Here is a 19,537-nt window from a genome sequence, read left to right as displayed (position 1 = left end):
CATTGAGTGGTTGTGTCATCTGACTCATCACCATAGAGGCAAAAACTCGAAAAAAAAATATGTACAACTAATTGATAAGAATCAATCAAGAACATCCCAATATGTATTTTAAAATTAATAATTTGAATTTACACAACCACAAACGTGTTGCGTGAGTTACTCTATCCTTTTTCTTTTTCTTTCTCTTTTTTTGGTGTGTGTGTGTGCCGTGTGCGTCTAATATTTATGCAAAGTAATTATATGCTTAAATAATATATATATTTCTAAATTTGTTGAATATGTTTTTAATTTTCTTATTAATTTTATTTAATTTATTTGTGCTTTTAAAAAGCGAAAATAGTTTTATCATTTCTTCTTCTTTTTCAGTTTCTATGAGTACTAAATAGTAAGTTTCATAATAGACGGTCTCATAGTCATGGATAATTCGTCCAATCCGTATTTGCGGTGAACAATAATATATTTTTAATGACTTCGATGAAGTCAGAAATCTGTCTCACAAAATTAACCAATGAGATAGAGTCATATAAGTTTTTGTGCTTAGTAAATTAGTTAAAAATGTGTATGTTTCATTTTTATTGCGTTTTTTTTGTAAAAATATTGTTTTTCTTTTTTTTTTGAGAGGAGTAAATATTGTTTTTCTATTTTGAATGGTGATGAGTTTTTTTATTAGTTTTGAAAAGAAAAATATATGGGTGAAGTCTATCCAGATCAGATATTTATTTATAGCGCATACAAAACCGAAACTTTCTTCATTTTATATTTAACATATTCAGAGATCTTTTAGTAGGCGAAATCCAGAGGTTGAAATGGCAGGGCATGTTGAGCAAGTGATAGAGTCGAGAGTTGGCAAAGTAGAATCAGAGGAAACATGGGATTTGCTTATGTCTCAGGCTAAGAATCAAGGTTGTCCTGTAAGTACCAAATTAATTTTACTTGAAATTGATACTTTTGGTCATCTTAGGAATCAAGAATTCATGTGATTCTTATCCAAAAAAAACTAAATCTCTACTGCACAATAAAAAAAAGGGGGTTAAAAATTATATTTGTCGAAAAAAATATATATAATATAATGATGATAAAAATAAATTGCAGGTTGTGGTGCACTTTACAGCTTCTTGGTGCATACCTTCGGTTGCAATGAAGCAGTTCTTTGAAGAATTGGCATTGTGCCACCAAGATATCTTGTTTCTCACCGTCGATGTCGATGAAGTCAAGGTAATCAATCATCTATCGATCTTTTTGATGCACTCGAGTCGAGTTCGAGCATTCTTAATTATATTTTCGATGTCATTTTGATGGACAATTAATTTTATATATACTTTTTTTTTCATTTCAAATTCATCAATATCCAATTTTTTCCGTCAACTGACATTAGCTAGACCGTGGTTGAGAGAGCTTCTCAGCTTTTCATTCCTAAAATTTTGAAATATGTTGGTTAGCAGCTCTCTCACATACTACCTAATTAAATTGTACTTGGTATTGGAAATTTGTGTTGGAAATTTGGAACACGAGATTGAATTAAAATTATTGTAGAAAAATATGAGGATTAATTATTAACATGAATATTTAAAGGCGTAACGCGCGTTGTTGGATGTGAATTTTATCAGGTTGTGGCATCAAAGATGGAGATAAAGGCAATGCCAACATTTTTACTGGTGAAGGAAGGAGTTGCAACGCGTAAACTCGTTGGTGCAAATCCAGATGAAATCAAGAAAAGGGTCAAAGAATTAGTGTATCATTATTAGTTCAATTATATATTTTTAAAGGGAAATTTGTATTTTTGATCATTTATGCTTGTTTTATTGCAGTTTTTATCATCTACGATATCAAATTGCAGTTTATTCTTATATCATTCGATTTTAGGTAACTTTAGTAATTTTTTTTCGAGAGTGTTGATGTGACACTATACACGTCAGCTTTATCTCGAAAAAAAGACTAAAATTAGGAAGGTGAATCGGGATTAAAGAATCAAAATCGCAAAAAGAGAAAAATACATAACCAAAAATTCATTTAAAATTGAGTTATTGTGAACATTAAGTGGCTGTTGTGGTATTTTAATTTGATATATGTGGTATTGTCTTTGAAATTGAAGCATGTATATTAGTCTTCAGTATAGAATACATAGTCTTTATTAATACACTTTTCTTGAAGAATAACACCACAGGTTTTCAATCTGTTCTCTCATCGTTATTCTCCAACACCGAATTGAAAACTCAGCTTTCATTCCATATATATATATATATTCTAGGGAAATATGGGAGAATAACCTTGGTCAAACTTAATTCTTTAAAAATAACTCTCTCAAGTATATTTGAGTGTATTCAAATATATATGATCAGTCATTTTTAAAAAAAAAAATTTGACCAAGGTTATTTTACTAGTTGTCTCTCAAATTCATATATATATATATATATATTTTTTTTAAAGCAAATTTATATCTTCTTAAAATTGGGTTTATTACATAAGTAAATTATTCGAATTAAATAGTCACTTTGGGGGAGAAAATTAATAAAACGTAGGGATCACCAAAAGTTCATGGCAAAGGCCGCATTGTATGTTCATATTTAGACAGGGGCGGTCCTAAAAAAACGAGGTCCTGGACAAAACTTAAAATATGAGCTCTTTTGTATTAACTTGAAAATTCAAATATATATATATTAAAAAAATCCAAATAACATAATCAAAATAAACCAAAATACATAAATCAAGAAAATACACAAATGAAAGAAGGTTTACATAATTCTTCGAAATAATTTAATCAACAATAAATATTATTTAAAATGGGCTCTTCTCGCATTTTTTGTAGCGAAATCATCAATTATATCATCATATGATATATCTTTCAATATGTCTTTTTCGATGCAGAGGATCGCCAAACATTCAGTCTCTCTTGACTTATTGTGGTTCTCAAATAAAATTTTAATAATTTTAACTTGAAAAAACTTCTCTCACTGATACTACATTCACAGGAATAGTCAATAAAATTTGATACGCAAACACAATCATATGAAAATATCCATTTTAATACAAACTCTAAAATTTTAATTGATGTCCAAGATTTATTTGTGTCATATGCTTCGAGAGGTAGCATCTCTTGCAATATTTGTAGTTCTAAAAATAGATCATGAACATCGATATCACGTAACCGCGAGCACAAAACCACAAACTGACAAAAGAGACAAAGTGTTATCGAAACTCTCAAAATTAAAAACTCAAACCTTATTTTGTGTGGATGGATTTTGTATGAGAGCATTATATATAATATTTATATATAAATATATATAATAATTTATTAAAAAAAAATTGGAGCCCCATACAAGGGTGGGGCCCTGGGCACGTGCCCTGGCTGCCCAGGGCCAGGGCCGCCTCTGTATTTAGTTAGTACTTGTAACCTTTAAAAATAAATGATTATGGATTTTTTTTAACAAATTTGTGAATAAAAAAGCTATAATTACTAATTTTTAGAGTTTCAAACAATATCTTAATTGGACGTTCTCTCTGGAAATGATAATGCTTTAATAAAAAAAATTATGTATAAATTCTTGAAATAAAATGATTCAGATTTTCTATACATTTTTTAACAAGTAATTAATTTTTTACAGAATAAGGACTCGTTTTGATTTATCAAACTAAAGATTTAAATCTGAAAAGTTTTGAAAAGAATTGTAAATCAAAATCCCCCTTTTTTTATGACGTGTCCTGTGAGAACCTGCAGCTTCAATTTGTTTTTTGTTTTTTTTTGTTTTTATGTGTTGGTTAAAACCATGATAGAACGTATTAATCATATAAAACCACGGTAGTTATATGCCAAAATCTTTTTTTTAATGACGATGGAACTGCTGCCGCTATCCTTCGATACATTAGATAAACCTTCGGTATAGCGCAGTAGTCTTACATAAATCTTCGAACTAATAGAATAGCCTGCAATTCACACTAGCTAAATAAACGGCATCGGACAAAAATTGCGTGACAAATTTATCCGAGAAAATAGAAGTAGGAAAAATCGAATTTTTGACAATTTTTCAAACACTTGTTACTACATCAACTCGAATATCTCATCGTGAGCTTATATATCAAAATCTTGATCATACAAAATGTTGGAGATTTTAAGTTTAGGTGTTCGAGCTATCGCAAAACTAAACTGAACCAAAGTCATTAATTCACTAAACTGAGTAATTGAGAAACCGCGTGGAAGTTACTCAACTGATCTCACAAGAATTCGAAAGAAAACTGCTCGCTTATTCAGTCAATATGACACATCAGTTTACCAGATAAGAATGCGTTCAGTTGATCTTCATCAGTTTATCTATCCGACACTAAACTGACATAAATCAAATCGACTGAAGATCTATTAACCAACTCTTAGAGAATATTTAGGAGATCATTTAGTCCATCTCAGCGGATAAAATTTTTCATACACTGAAATTGACACCTCTGCAACAAGACGCCACGATCCCAGACTGTACCTTTTTCAGAAGAATTTTGACGTGGTAAATACAAACAGTGCAACGGAAATAATTCAAAGTTTTATGATGATTTTCAAAATTATTACCGTTGATGCCCAAAACTATATGTAGTGATCCGAACCCAGAATTAATTATTAAGTGGTAATTAATCAAGCGATCATGTTTAAGAGAGGTAAAACATGATGAAGGGATCCTTAAATGGGTTTAAGGAGTTGAGAAATGAATTCAGAACGATCACAGATGGTCCGATAGAGCTTTGAGCTTCGGGAGGATCGAAAGCTCCGAACAGGGTTCGGAAGCTCCGAAGTGATCGGAGCCATAGTTCCAGTTCGGAAACTCCGGGGAGTTCGGAAGCTCCGAAGTGAGATCGGAAGCTCCGAACGTCCCAAATGCAAGTTGTTCGGAATATTCTGTAAGTAGTGACGTCAGTGAGATCGGAAACTCCGAAGTGGGATCGGAAGCTACGATCGGACTGTCGGCAACTAGCTTCTAAAAGAAGACATGTGGTTGGCGGAGAGAGTTCGGAAGCAAGAGATCGTACGTTTCGATCAGATCGAAAGCTCCAATCGTGCAATTGGAGGTTCCGATCGCTGCCTATATATAGGGATGTCGAGGCTCACTTTTCACTCGCCCATTCACCTTTTATCTCTCTATTCTAGTCCCTTTTAGTCGGTTTTAGGGCTTTCTAGGCGTCCTACTGGAAGGCAGGGAATGGCGGAGTGCTACGGGGATAGTAGCGGAGTTGTGCCTAAGTTTTGAGACAGTCGCCATCAGTGGGCTAACGACGGACGTAGGTATGGTCCAAGATCCCTAAAAATATTAGAGAGTGTTTTATAGCTTAGTTAAGACTTTTAAAGCATGATTAGTGATGCATGAATATTTTGCATTGTAGTGTTGGACTGTAGATACGGGGACATCTAAAGTGTATATTTGAGGTACGTAAGTACTGATTGAGATTGCCAACGGGTATGCATGCTTATGTGTTTCATTTATGTGCCATGATTGCATGTTATTACATTGATATATTATGCGGTATTTGCATATCATATTATGTCAGTACATCTTTTGAGATGAGCCAGTTGAGTAGGGTCGCTCAGCCCTGTTGGACGGTTGGGGCACTGAGAGTCACTCTGACCGACGGGTATGCAGGCTCTAGTGTTCCGGGGACATCCTAGATCCACGTACAGTTAGGACTGAGTGGTTGGTTCCAGCGGTTTGATTCCCAGAGGCTACAACTCATATCCTAGGTGCCAGTCTGAGCAGGTTGATAAAGTATATCCCAGATACGGATACCCGAGCATTTTCATATTTCATGCATCACATATGTATGTTTATCCGTGCTAGCGTATTGAGCTTTAGCACTCACGTCCAATGTTTTCTGTGCTTTTTGGACACCCCATTCGATGGAGCAGTTACAGGTGTTTCACCAGGATTTGGGATTATGTGGAGATCAAGCAAGAGCTGCAGGAGTAGTAGCTAGGTTATTGTATTATTTCAATTGGGTTGTATATTAGTTTTATTTAACCGGTTGTATTCTGTCGGTCTAGCATTATTTAAGTTTCGGCAATTTATCTCTGATTATTGTATATTGAATGCTTAATTAAGCACTAACCTCTGATTAGTAGTGGATCCGGGTTGGGTCGCTACACTATAAATAGGCAGTTTGATGAGTTGAAGAACATACACATTCTCGCGATTACTGTGCAAGTTATTAAGTCTTCAAAGTCTTTCAAAAAGCAAATTTGATCAAGAAACTTGAAGCACACATTCTTAGACACTATTTGATCATTGAAGGATCAATTTGTGCGTCTGTAATCGAGTTGTAATACCTCTATATTTCATTCAGTCGAGGGCTGCTCTTTGTGTTTTTACTAGAAGTTCTGAGATAGGTAATTGTGTATAAGTCCTAGTCTTGGAGTGGGGTTTTGCATGTTGATTGTAAAATTCAAAGTCTTCTAGTGCTATCATTTCAAGGAGGAAGAAGGGGTGACGTAAGAGTCATTGAAATCTTCGAACATCCATAAACATCTCCCTCGTCATCTTTTCAGTTTACCTTACTGTTTTAGTTTTGCATACATTTTTATACTCAGTGTTCAGAATCCGCACTTTGACAATTTTTCGCACATCATAATTATTTGTTAAGTTATGTAGACACCTAGGTAGTGAGAATTCAGTCGCCAATCCCACTGGCGGATCAACTAAGGGGCAGGGGGGGGGGGGGGGAGCTGCCCCCCCATGATTTTTTTTTTAAAATTACCAAAATAGTATTATATTTTAAAAATAATAATTTGTGATCATAAATTAGGAATCAACACACGAAAATAAAAAAGAAGGTCAAAAAATTTAAGTTAATCTTCATTGTTTAATGTGTGCAAAGTGACCTAAAAACTTGTGGCTCATAGTCTTTAAAATTGTAACCCAATCACTAAGTTTTTAAACCTAAACACAAATGAGTTTTAAGTTTTTTAAACCTAAAAAAAATTGTTGAAGCAAAAATTGTTAGCTTACAAGCTTGTAAGTTTGTCTTTTATTTTATCAGTCACAACAACTGCTGTGAAGAGAAAATTTTTTACTGAGAAGATTTTTACGAATATTAATTATATATATATATATATATATATAATATTAGTTTATTGAATGAAGTATTATTAATAATTTTCAGTAAATATCAAGTCGTAAGGGTAAATTGTAAGTAAAATTTAAAATATAAAAATATTATTAAATTTACTATATTTAAATTTTTTTATGTGATGATTGTGTGTGTGTGTGTATATATATATATATATATATATATGTGTGTGTGTGTGTGTGTGTGTGTGTGTGATATTTTATTCTATTCGGCTGTCCTCCCTTGATAAAATTCTTGGATCCGCCCCTAGCCAATCCGATTGAGTTCTAACCGTTATCAGTCAAGTAAAATTTTGAAGTGTATTCACCCCCTACACTCAAATCGATTCTATCAAGTGATATCAGAAATAAATAATATTATAAAAATGAGAATTAATAAAGTTTATTATATTAATGATAAACATAAAAATCATGTTGCTATTTATAATTATGGCAATGGCTAAATGAGATGAAATGACATGATGATAATAATAATAATAATAAGGAATAATAAAAATAAAATACATAATCTGAAATTAACAAAAAATAATAACAACTAAGCTAATAATATTATTATTGAAAAAATAACGTTAATAACAAATATAAATATTAACGTATTTATTTTGCAATTTTTCAGCTATAAATTTATATTGATAGAATAGATAATAATAACAACAATTATTAATATTAATTCATAATAAAAATTTATAATTTATATTATTAATATAAATTAAATAAATAAATAATAAATTTTAAGATAAAACAAATGCAAGAAATTAAAACATAAGTGCAATAAAACAATAATTATATAATAAAATGATATGTTGCACTTCGATAATTATAAAACCACTTTAATATATGTTTGTGTGTTAATATAAAAGAGTAACACTCTTGTGAAACGGTCTCATCTGTGAAACGGATCAATTCTACCCATATTTATAATAATAAGTAATACTTTTGACATAAATTGTAATACTTTTTAATGGATAACCCATATAAGAGATCCGTCTCATAAATATGACCCTTGAGACCGTCTCATAGAAGTTTTTGCCAATATAAAAATAGTCTAAATGATATATTTGGAAATTAAGATTAATTTTAAAAATTAACTAATATTAAGGCCAAATTTGATTATAGGTATTTGTATAAGGCAATTTTAAAAAATTCTTCAAAAAATAATTATAATACTTACCTTTCAACCTCATGTGAAATTAAGATAAACCCGACGAAATGATAATATGACAATATTAAAAATCATTATCAGAACATATAATTATATAAAAAAGACATATAATATACTAATCATAATAAAACCACTCTAAAAAAAATCATAACAAAACCAATAAACATATACATCAAATAAAAAACTAATAATTATTAATTTACCTTTCAAAAATAAAAATGAGATATGAATCCACCAGCATGCATAAATAAATTTGGGATGTCCGAGCAATCTTGAATTTTTTTTATACAATACACAACTTAATTTTTTTTTTTTACACGAACAAGACTTGAGGATCTCGATTTTTTTTCGAAACAAAAACTTAATAATTATTTTTTTCAGACACGATAGATATCTAAATAGAGATAGGAAACTTAAACTTTGTTCTATGCAAATAATATATTTAACAAACTCACTCACATACATCAATTCTCTCGAAGTGGACAGTATCGACTGTGGGAATTTTGAAGCTGAATGTGGATGCATCGTTTAATGAAGAGTTGAATAAGTACAGTATTGGTGGTGTGGTCAGAGACATCAGGGCAGACTGCTGCTTGCTTTTGGTAATTTTGAAGCTGAATGTGGATGCATCGTTTAATGAAGAGTTGAATAACTACAGTATTGGTGGTGTAGTCAGAGAAGATCAGGGCAGACTGCTGCTTGCTTTTGGTAAGCAAATCACCAAACCGTTATATGTGGTCCATGGAGAGCTTCTAGCAATTAAGGAGGGGGTTAAGTTGCTTTATGAGAAGAACTTTAATAATGTGCAAGTGGAGTCTGATTTTTTATTGGCTGTGCAAGCAGTTACAACCAATATGGAGAATCTTGGATATGTGGGTCTGAGTGCGATGGAAACTAGAATGCCTTTGCAACCACCTAAGATTATGGACGTTATTCATGTTCGTCGAACGGCGAACAGAGTTGCCCATGGTATTGCTAGTTTTGCTTGTTCTATCCCTTCATCTTTTATTTGGGTGAATGGTGATTTTACTTTGTGGTTGGTTCAACTTGTAATAGACGATTTGCTCTCTCTCTCTCTCTCAAGTTATGTGCTCTCTGATTCTCCTTAATTTGTGCGGCTTGTTCTCTCCCTCTTTAGGTCTCAACATCCCCCTTTTATTCCTCCTCGAAGCCCGTTGAACGAAGCCCATGGTTTTTTCTGAATATTCATGTGTTCTATCTCCCTTTCTCCGGGCATCCTAGGTGATCCTGTCACTGTATTTCACATCTTTGATATCAAACATCATATTCTTAGGGACCCAACATCTTTTTATCATCCTCCTGGGACCCATTTTTGTTTTTATTTCGCTAGCGTTCCCTCCTTTGAGTAATGATACTCCTCAGATCTGGGGTATTGACATTCATTTGTGCAATAGGAGGAAAAGGATCCTCGTCAATCAGCATAGTTTCCTTCTTCTCAGGGAACTTCAGTACCCCCTTATTGATTCTATACTGGATGATGTTTTTAAATGCCCAATAATAATTGGTAGTAAGATTGAAAGAATTATGATACTTACATTATTCTTTCCCTTTCAAATCCTCCTTCTTCGGCACTTGATGATCTGAAGGAAATGTGGCGAACTTCTCCTTGACAAGGAAATCGAATATCTCCTCTGTCTTTGACGCATAAAAATTGAACTGAATGTTGTTCTGACCTTGCATCACTGATAAACTTAATTTCACAGGTTCACTAGTTTTGCGTTTCAGAGATGGGCATATGAAGGAACCAGACTTGCCAACTTCTGCTAATTCCACGTCCTACACATCTTGATAGTAAGAACCAACAATGGTTTTCTTTCTTCGTGATTCTTATTGTAGTAGTTCCTCATACTCGACCACTTTCACAGCCATTGTGTAGAAATCCCGAAATTCAGTTCCCTGGAACTTCTTCCTCAACTCAAAATCCAACCCTCTTTGCGTCAATTTGACAAACTCGGGTTTTGGAAGGAACACTTTACAATGGCTCTTCAACTTCTTGAAACGTTCAATGAACAACCATGCTGTTTCCCTGGACTTCTGAGTTAACTTGTAAAAATTTGCAATGCTAGTTTCTGGCTCTATTCGATAGAACTGATGTGAAATAATTTCTTTAGTTCATGCCAAGTGAAAATAGAGTTTCTTGGCAGTTGGGTGTACCATGTGAACGTTGTCCCAGTCAGAGTGTTTGAGAACAATCTCATCTTGAAGAATTGAAAATTATCATAGTTGGCCAGTGTTCCACATCGTATGGTAAATCGTGCCACATGATCTGTAGATGATTGACCATCGTCTCCTGAAAATAGTGTGAAATCAGGTACCTTGAAGCCCTTAGGATAAGGGTTATTGATGTTGATGATCTCTGGATAAGGCTTGTGAAACTCAGGCCTAGTCATTGGCCTAATTCCTCGTCCATACAAGTCCTGCACCATCTCCCTTATGAGTTCTTAATCCACTGCTGGTGGTCCAGTTAATGGATAATGATAAATGGTTGCCACCCGAGTGTTCAACATGGGATATGGGCGAGCATATGGTTCATCATAGAAGTCAGGATGTGCTCTAAGATGAGTAACTATAAAACTCTGAATGATGGGAGCTTTACCACTGACTTTCTGGCTTGGTGTAACTTTTCCCCATAGTTCATCTTCTCGTATGTGAGGAGGAGTGTACCTATCACTCTAATGACCAGATCATGAGTTTTCAAGGCAGCGATGATCGCCAGTCGGGGAACCTTCGCTAGATCCTCCACCTTCGTTAGATTTGTGATTCTCATCAGCAGTTTTCCTTGGATTAAATGTAAGCTCATGAGACTTTTCACTGACCTTTGGCACAGGTTCTCTAGTAGTCTTGATTTTGCTCATTTCACCTCTCATATAACTCATGGCCGCGATCATCAATCTGTGTGCTTGCTCCATGCGTTCCATGGTGCTAGCGACCATCATATCTATATCCTCAAACTTCTTTGAGACCATAGAATCAAAGTGTTCATAAAGAACCACCAACATCTCTGGAATTTCACTGGATCCTCCTTCAGTAGATTTCCTGTTCGTTTCAACATGCTCAACCACCGGCTGAACAATATTTTCAATAGCGTCAACATGAGGAATAGACTCTCGTGTTGCACCATCCTGTGACGGTTTCCCATCGCCTCTCTCGGGATCTTTGCGGTTCTTCGGCGGCATCTGGTCCCACCGAGCATGCCAAAATTAATTTTGCACACAAAAATGGCTCTAGCAGGTGTATTGCAGGCGTGCCAGACATGATCGTGCCAAAAATACGATAAATGAAAAAAAATAAAAATCTAACTCCTAAACCAAGCGAAATGTAAGTCCCCATTTCGTCGTAGGTCTCAATTCCACCGGTTATATGCCAAAGAACACAAGAAATATTGAAGGAGAATTATTAATAGCAATCGAAAACTTTACTTTTGCTACTGAAATTCGAACTTGACTAATGCTTGCCATAATAACATAAAAGATGCTGCTAGAATATTGAAGGAACAAAGAAAGTAGACTGGAAATATGCATTGTACTTTCTGGAAAAATTTACGAGAATGAAGATTGAAAATATGCAGAAATGTTGCTAAAATTTTGGAGAGCTTTTTGAGCTTGAATTGTGTTGTTGAATTGTGATTGTCTTTGAAAATCTTCTGTCGGTTGCTTTTTGTTTCAAAAATTTGAGTAATTTCCCACTTTCCCACCTTTCACACTGGCCTCGCTCACCACTTCCCATGATTGATTTTGACTTGGTCTTGATTTTGAATATAACTCCCATTTCCAATTTGCTGCTGTCGTTCCTTGTTGGACTTTGGGCTCTTTTTATCTGATGGGCCGACACAATTGAGTGGTGAAACTTCAGAAACTGGGCCGATAGAAATCTTTCCACTTTGGGCTTAATAAAAATAGCTTCTAATTTTATGGGCTAAACAATTAATTTTATAAGTGGGTCGAAGCCGAGCTCATGGCCAAAATAACCGAGGAAGAAGTGTTAAAGTTTGTATGGAAGAATATTGTGTGTCACTTTGGGCTATCCAGAAAGCTGATCTTCAATAATGGCCGAAAATTCCAAGGACGGAAGATGGCAGATAGGTGTGCAGAAATGGGCATCAAACATGCTTTCACCTAGATAGCCTATCCGCAAAGTAGTGGGAAAACCGAGGTCACCAATCGGACCATCGTTCGATCCCTCCAATCCAGGTAATATGGAATTGAGAAAGATTGGGAGGAAGAAATCTCTAGCGTATTATAGGCCTACCGTACTACTCCTAGAACGGCGACTAGGGAAATACCCTTCAGTCTCGTGTATGGGTCTGAAGCAGTCTTGCCAGTCGAGGTAGGCCAGATCTCACCCAGAGTCAAAGCCTATTAGGAAGGAGATTTAGATGCTCAGGCACAGTAGTTAGATCTAATTGAAGATAAGAGAGGCGGGCCACAGTGAGGATAGAGGCTTATTGAGGTCGGGTCGTGCGGGCTTCTAATCAGTGGGTCAGGCATCGAGAATTCCAGGTGGGAGAGTTAGTATTGAAGAAAGCCAAACCGGCAGGCGAGGTGGGGAAATTAGAGGATCGATGGGAGGGGCCTTACAAGATAGTTCGAAGGATTGGTGCAGGTACTTGAAACCTAGAAGATACCCAGGGGAAAGCTCTCAAAAGGCCTTGGAACACGTTCCATCTCAAGAATTATTATGCTTAATAAATTTATTGTAACACGTTTTAGTATTTTTTTAAAAATGAAATTCAGTTTTTCTTAAGAATGTTGTGTTCAAAGCCCGGGAGGCATAAGACCTCAACATCTTTTATAAAAGTCCAGGAGGCATGACGCCCCGGCACCCTTAATCAAAACTCGGGAGGCATGACGCCCTGGGACCTTTTATCAAAATCTGAGAGGCATGAGGCCCCAACAACCTTAATCAAATCCCAGGAGACATGAGGCTCCGATGCCTTTTATCAAAGCCCGAGAGGAATGAGGCCTTGATGTATTTTATCAAAGCTCGGGAGGTATGAGGTCCCGACACTCTTAGTCACCCTAGCACCTTTTATCAAAGCCCAGGAGGCATGAAGTCCCGGCACCCTTAATCAAATCCCGAGAGGCATGAGGCCCCGACGCCTTGAATCAAAGCCCGGGAGGCATGAGGCCCCGACACCTTAAATCAAATCCCGAGAGTCATAAGGCCCCAAAAACCTTAACGAAAGCCTAGGATATAGGCATGAGGCGTCGACGCTGTCCATCCGGAAGCCTAACAAAATGGTGTATTTTTTAGGTAGGAGTACTGGTGCTCGTCGTGTCAAACCACATTGTCCATATATAAATATCATATGAAGGCTCAACAATGGATATCAATTAAGGATTAATAGGAAGACAATGAATTAATTGACTCTAAGGAAATTACACTATGATTCATTACAAGTTTTGCCCAATTACGCTAGCATCTACAGGCTCAGTCGCCTAATAGTTTCTTCTCAGGACCCATCCTCCATGGCTTACTCAGCTTCTTGTGGTTCGGCCACCTGGGAAGCCTTTTCCTTATCCTCCCCACCAGATTTCTTGGGAAGTGATTCGATAGCTTTGTCCAAGTCAGGGAAATTATCTTTATTGCCAGGAAGTAGACCAGCCTCAGCAAATTAGGTGGTGCACATGTTGAACCCCGTTTCAAAAAAGCCAAAGGCTTTGTCAATCACCTCCCGCTAGAAGTCGAATGACCCTAGGAAGGAAGTCCGCCAATCAGCTTCGGACTTTAATTTATTTTCTAGGGTGACCATTGCCTCATCAGCCAAGTTCTTCAATCATCCAGACTCCGCTTTGGCCTCCTTCGCTTGAGCCCGGTCCATCTCCACTTCCATCTGGGCGGCCTCCAATTGGGTTTCGTAGGCCTCCCTTTCTTGATGAGCTCTGCTTATCTCTTTCGAGACTCATCGTACTATTAGAGTAGGTGCACGTTGAGCCAAGTGTTGGCCGATGGTCCTTGAGAGAAATCTTGTATGACAATATTTATTTTAATAATATTTGACATTATTTAATTTGTCACACCTTTATCTTTATACCCATGCTAGTTGCATAAATAAAGCCCTTGAATATATAAATAGTAGAAAGAATATGAGATGGTCATGTGATGACTATCATGTAACTCATATTTGGAATACTGTATATTCTAAACTGTTCCTAGTCGATTCAGCCGCCACAAAGAAGGATAAAGGTCGCTCAAGTTTGAGACTAGTATTTGCGATGTGAGTACCATTTTTCATTGTTAGGGGACATGGTGATGTCCAAGCATGCAAATATGTGCTCCTTGTAGAGTGCACTGAACAACCCTCCCTAAAAGATTTTTCAAGTGGTTCTCACTTATCGAGTGGAATAGTCCTAGTATATGGTTGTACACCATTAGTCCTTATGACCCGGGACAACATGGAGACTCTATATGCTAGAGCTTCACTTTGACTTGTTTACCGAATCAACTGGGGTCATCAGGTGGCAATGTTGGGTGTTGTGTCGAAATATATAGGAGTCGATGCATTGTAGTCAGGGATTCACCGCTTACCTTCGGGTATGGATATCCTATGTGATCTCATGCATATGTAGCTTGAAATCTCTGATCAGAGTAGGTGGTAATTAAGAAAGGGTTTCTCGAATTACACCTTCGATGCAACTACGGCATGACACATAGTTATCAATTAATTGAAAACTCTGGATAAACTAATGGTTGTCGAATCGGTCGGGATATATGAGTTGAAGGGACCGTAGTGTATGCTAACCATAATTGATTGGTTCTTGCAGGCAATATCATTTGATACCTAGGGAGTCATGTAAGAGATGCTGCTAGACGTTTAACATGACTGGTTGGGTATATCAGACTTGAGTTTTCTGACGTTCTTATTATCAAAAAGTTGATAAATAAGAATGGAGCTATATGGGGTATGCTCATATAAGGGACTTGTTGATCCCGAATCACATGTTGATGTGAACCCACTGCTAGTTGTATCATGAGGGTCACACAAGTACTAACTTTCTAGATCCCGTTGAGAATAAAATTAGTTTAATGTGTTGAACGGATTATAAAGGAGTTTATATGTGAGATAAATTAGAAGTATGACTTCTAAAGGAGAATAAATGGGAAAGTAATTTTTAATTTGTGAATGTGTTCCAAGATTAAAAGTTGACTTGAAAAATAATTATTTTTGAAAATTGTGATTTAAAAATTATTATTATGAACTTAATTAAATTAATTCAAGTGTTGAATTAATTAAACACTAGTGGGCCTTTTAGAGTCCAATTAATTAAATTAATTTAAGTGTTGAATTAATTAAACACTATTGGGTTTTGTAGAGCCCAAATAGAAATAGTGTTAAATAATTATTCTATTATTGGGCTTGAATGTGTTCAAGTTAGATTTAATTAATTGTGTAATGCCCCGATTTTATTATAATTGAGTTTAATTGAGATAATCAGGATTTTCAGTATTTGAGGGCCGTTTGATAATTTGCAGGGGGTCATTTTGCAAACTTTGAAGAATGGAGGGACCGAAATGCAAAAATGGGATTTTATATTATATATCTTGCAACTTGACCAATCAATGACTCATCACTCTCCTTCCCTCTCTCTCACTCTCTCGATCTCTCTCCCTTTTCCCGGAAGCCATAATCAACGTTTTTTTGAGCTTTTCTTCCATCCGATTCGCACGATCCGACCGTTAGATTTTCATTCCGAGTTGAGTTTCACGATCAACGCAACGAAGGCTTCGTTTTGACGTAAGTTTTGCTACGATCCTTGAACTTTGATTTTTGTTGGGTTGTCAGAATTTGATAATCTTGGAGTGTGTTGTTCTTGAGCTAGCATAGATCGTGTATTCGAAGTCGGTTTGGAAAAAGATCGAAGTTTGGATTTTATATGATTTTTGGAGTATAAATTCGAAAATGGGGTTGTTGGATTTTGATGGATTTGATTGATTTTGGATTGTTTTGTTGGTTTGAAGATGATATGGATGGTTTGGGATTGTTTGATGTTGTTGGAGATTTTTGGTTTGACCGTTTATAGCCGTTATGCCGTCGAAATCGAGTTTTGGATTATCGTTTGTTGTTCGGTTCATTTCCGGTTTGTTTGAGTTGTTGGATTGACACCGAATCCGTATATTCTTCATTTTCAGATTTGGACTGGAGTTTCGGGTTTGGATCGAACTTGGAAGTTGAATCGAATCGAGAGTCGAAGACGGTATATTGATTGAGTTTTCCTTTTTTTCGATTTGTTGTGATTCGATTGGTCATTTATTTGAGTTCGTTGTTATTTCAAATTTGAATCCTCGACGAACTCGAAAGTTAAAAGACAACATTGACTTGAATGGGGCTGAATACTCGAGTTCGATTGATTCTCGAGCCCCGAAAATCACATATTGCATGTTAATTGCTTGTGTGAACTTGGTTGATTAATTGTTTACACTTGCATTCATATTGAGCCGATAATTCGATTCATTTTGAAGATAGACGTTTTAGGGAGCTATATTGAAGTGGCTTTGGATTTCGAGTTTTTCCAAGTGCCAGAATACTTCTCATAGTTGCTCTAAAGTCTAGGGGTTGAGTTGAACGACATCCACCCCGAATGGGTGTGTCGGTGAGTTGTTGTGAAGACTTGGCCCCGGGATCCCAATCGAATATCGATTGATATTTCGATCATCTGATTTGATAGTCCCGAGTTTTGAAGTTATGCATTCATTCATTCTCATTTTGATTTGTTATTGATTATTACATTTCAATCTGAGGTGTTTATTTGATATTGCATGTCTGTCTCTTTTACTTAGAAATTATATTTCTAACCGGTTTATCCGGCTGTTGTCTTTGTTTGTATGTGTACTTGGCAACAGGAGGATTAGGAGCTGGACCGAGTCGTCTTGGTTAGCTTGGGGTGAGATCGATAGAAGTGAGACTCCGCATTGTAGGGTCGAGTCGATTGTATCTGTATTACTTTTGTTGAGTCGTTGGAACTCTATTCGTCGAACTTGTATTGTTAATCGCATTTTGTTGGTGTTTCGAATCCCTTATTTTATGTAGGAGCTATGGATTGAACCTTGGTTGTTGGGATCATCGAATTGAGTTTGTAAAGATGTTATTTTTATGCCCTGGAGTGTAGCTGCCGAGTTGACGGCGCAGGCACGGGCGCGCCGTTGTTCCGCGAGGCGTGGGCACGGGCGCGCTAGCTTCTGCGAGGTCCAGGAGTGGGCGCGCTGGTTTTTGCGAGGTCACGGCGCGGGCGCGCGATCCCCTTTTAAAAAAAAAAATTGATTCGTTTTTTCGCGGCTCCTCGTGTTCGATTTTGTTTTATTGTTCGAGAATAGGAGATTAGAAACGAGGTCTCACATTAAGTGGTATCAGAGCGATAAGATTCTTGGATTTGAACTAGAGTGAGCGGGGTAGATCGAGTCCGCATGAATTGAATTCTCGCATGTGATTGTTTTGTTTAAATGATTACTTTAAATACGTGCGAGCATGCTTTATCGATTCTTGAATTAATTGAATTACACGAGTTGTGATTTAATTTATAAAGCATGAATTATGTGCTATTATCTGTCATTGGATATCATTGAGATTCATGGGTTCTCAGAGCAGAGTTTTGGACACCGAGATTTTGAGGTTGAGATTGAGTTTGAGTTTGAGATATTGTGTCCTAACCTTTGATATCAGATGGCACCTCGACGATATTTGAGAAGGAATCCACAACCTTTGACTCCTCCTTCTACTGAGAATCCGCCGCCAGTTATAACTCATCCGAATGATCAGGATAGTACTGGAGTGGATCAGTTTGATGCAGCTGCGACCCCGATCGAGACTCTATTGAAGATATTTCGATCTTTCCGACCGTCTACCTTGACTGGCACCGAGAACTCCGTTGACTGCGAGAGTTGGCTAGAGGATATTGATCAGCTCTTTGATTCTCTCGACTATACCGATGACCGCAGGATAAGGTTAGTCATTCACCAGCTTCAGGGTGTTGCCAAGAATTGGTGGACCATGACCAAGAGGGCCAATGAGAATCGAGGCACCGTTATCACTTGTAGTTTGTTCAAGGCCGAGTTCTACAAGCGGTTCTTTCCGGTCTCGTATCGAAAGGAAAAGGGTGCCGAATTTGCGAATCTGAAGCAAGGGAATCTGAGTATCGAGGAGTACGTGAGTAAGTTTGACAGTCTCTTGAGGTTTGCACCTCACATTGCAGATCACGAGGAAGCCAAGGCCGACCACTTTATCAATGGCTTGAATCCTGAGATCTTTACCTTGGTCAATACCGGGAGACCCAAAAACTTAGCAGATGCCATGGATCAGGCTAAGGGAGCCGAAGCTGGACTGTTGATGCAGCGAGGAAATCAGGTAGCTCCTCAGCAGCAACAAAGATCTTTTCCGAATCAGCCTATTCAGTTTCAGCCTCAGCAATCCCAGTATCAGTACCAACCTTCTCAGCAGTCGAATCAGCCTCAGAGTTTTGAGGGAGGCAACAGTGGCAGAAACAGGCGAGATCAGTATCGACCGAAGGGGAAACAGTTCAAGAAGTCTGGGAACAGTTCATCGAGTTCCAGTGGCTCTAGACAGTTCAGTTCTGGACAGAATTCAGGGTCTTCAGGAGCATCGTGTAGCAAGTGTGGAGGACGCCACCCAAGTGATCAGTGTCGAGGCGTGTTTGGTAGTTGCAATATCTGCCAGTAGCCGGGTAACTTTGCTAGAGTCTGTCCTCAGCGAGGATCCGACAGAGCTCAGAGCAGCAGTTCTTCTCGACCGCTAGCTCAGCCCGAGAGATCAGCTTCTGCAGTCCATTATTTTAAGCCCCAGCAGCAATCTCGTCAGGGAGGTAATCAGAATCAGATCCAACCTCCTCGATAGCAAGCGAGGGTGTTTGCCCTGACAGAGGATCAGGCCAATGCAGCTCCGAATGACGTGATACCAGGTAACTGTTCGATCTTTGGTTATCCTGCGTTTGTTTTGATTGATACGGGTGCTTCTCACTGTTTTATTTCTGAAAGATTTGTCGTGATGCATGATTTATTTGCTGAGCCATTATCTGATGTTGTTTCGATTACTTCACCTTTGGGTGGAGAAATTATTTTGGTGAGAATGGTCCGTAACTGTGTGTTAGAATCCGAGGGGAATTCGATTGAGATTGACTGCATTGTACTTGGATTATCTGACTTTGACTGTATTGTCGGGATTGATGCTCTGACCAAGTATAGGGCGACAGTAGATTTCTTTCATAAAGTGGTTCGTTTCAGACCTGAGATGGCAGATGATTGGAAGTTT

General features: G+C 37.0%; 1 protein-coding gene across 1 annotated transcript; it reads left to right on the top strand.

The window, feature by feature from the left end:
* The first annotated feature begins 648 nt into the window (after positions 1-648).
* On the top strand, positions 649-1,845 carry LOC140872178 (thioredoxin-like protein CXXS1). Its single transcript, XM_073274964.1, has 3 exons — positions 649-911; positions 1,093-1,215; positions 1,608-1,845. The coding sequence occupies exons 1-3, from the start codon at positions 807-809 to the stop codon at positions 1,743-1,745; spliced, it is 366 nt and encodes a 121-aa protein (XP_073131065.1). The 5' UTR covers positions 649-806; the 3' UTR covers positions 1,746-1,845.
* Positions 1,846-19,537: the final 17,692 nt, after the last annotated feature.

This window comes from Henckelia pumila, unplaced genomic scaffold (genome assembly GCF_033568475.1).
Source record: "Henckelia pumila isolate YLH828 unplaced genomic scaffold, ASM3356847v2 CTG_461:::fragment_3, whole genome shotgun sequence".
NCBI classification, from domain to species: Eukaryota; Viridiplantae; Streptophyta; class Magnoliopsida; order Lamiales; family Gesneriaceae; genus Henckelia; species Henckelia pumila.
The sequence above is the reverse complement of the archived record's forward strand: the minus strand, read 5'-3'. Positions and strand labels throughout refer to the sequence as shown.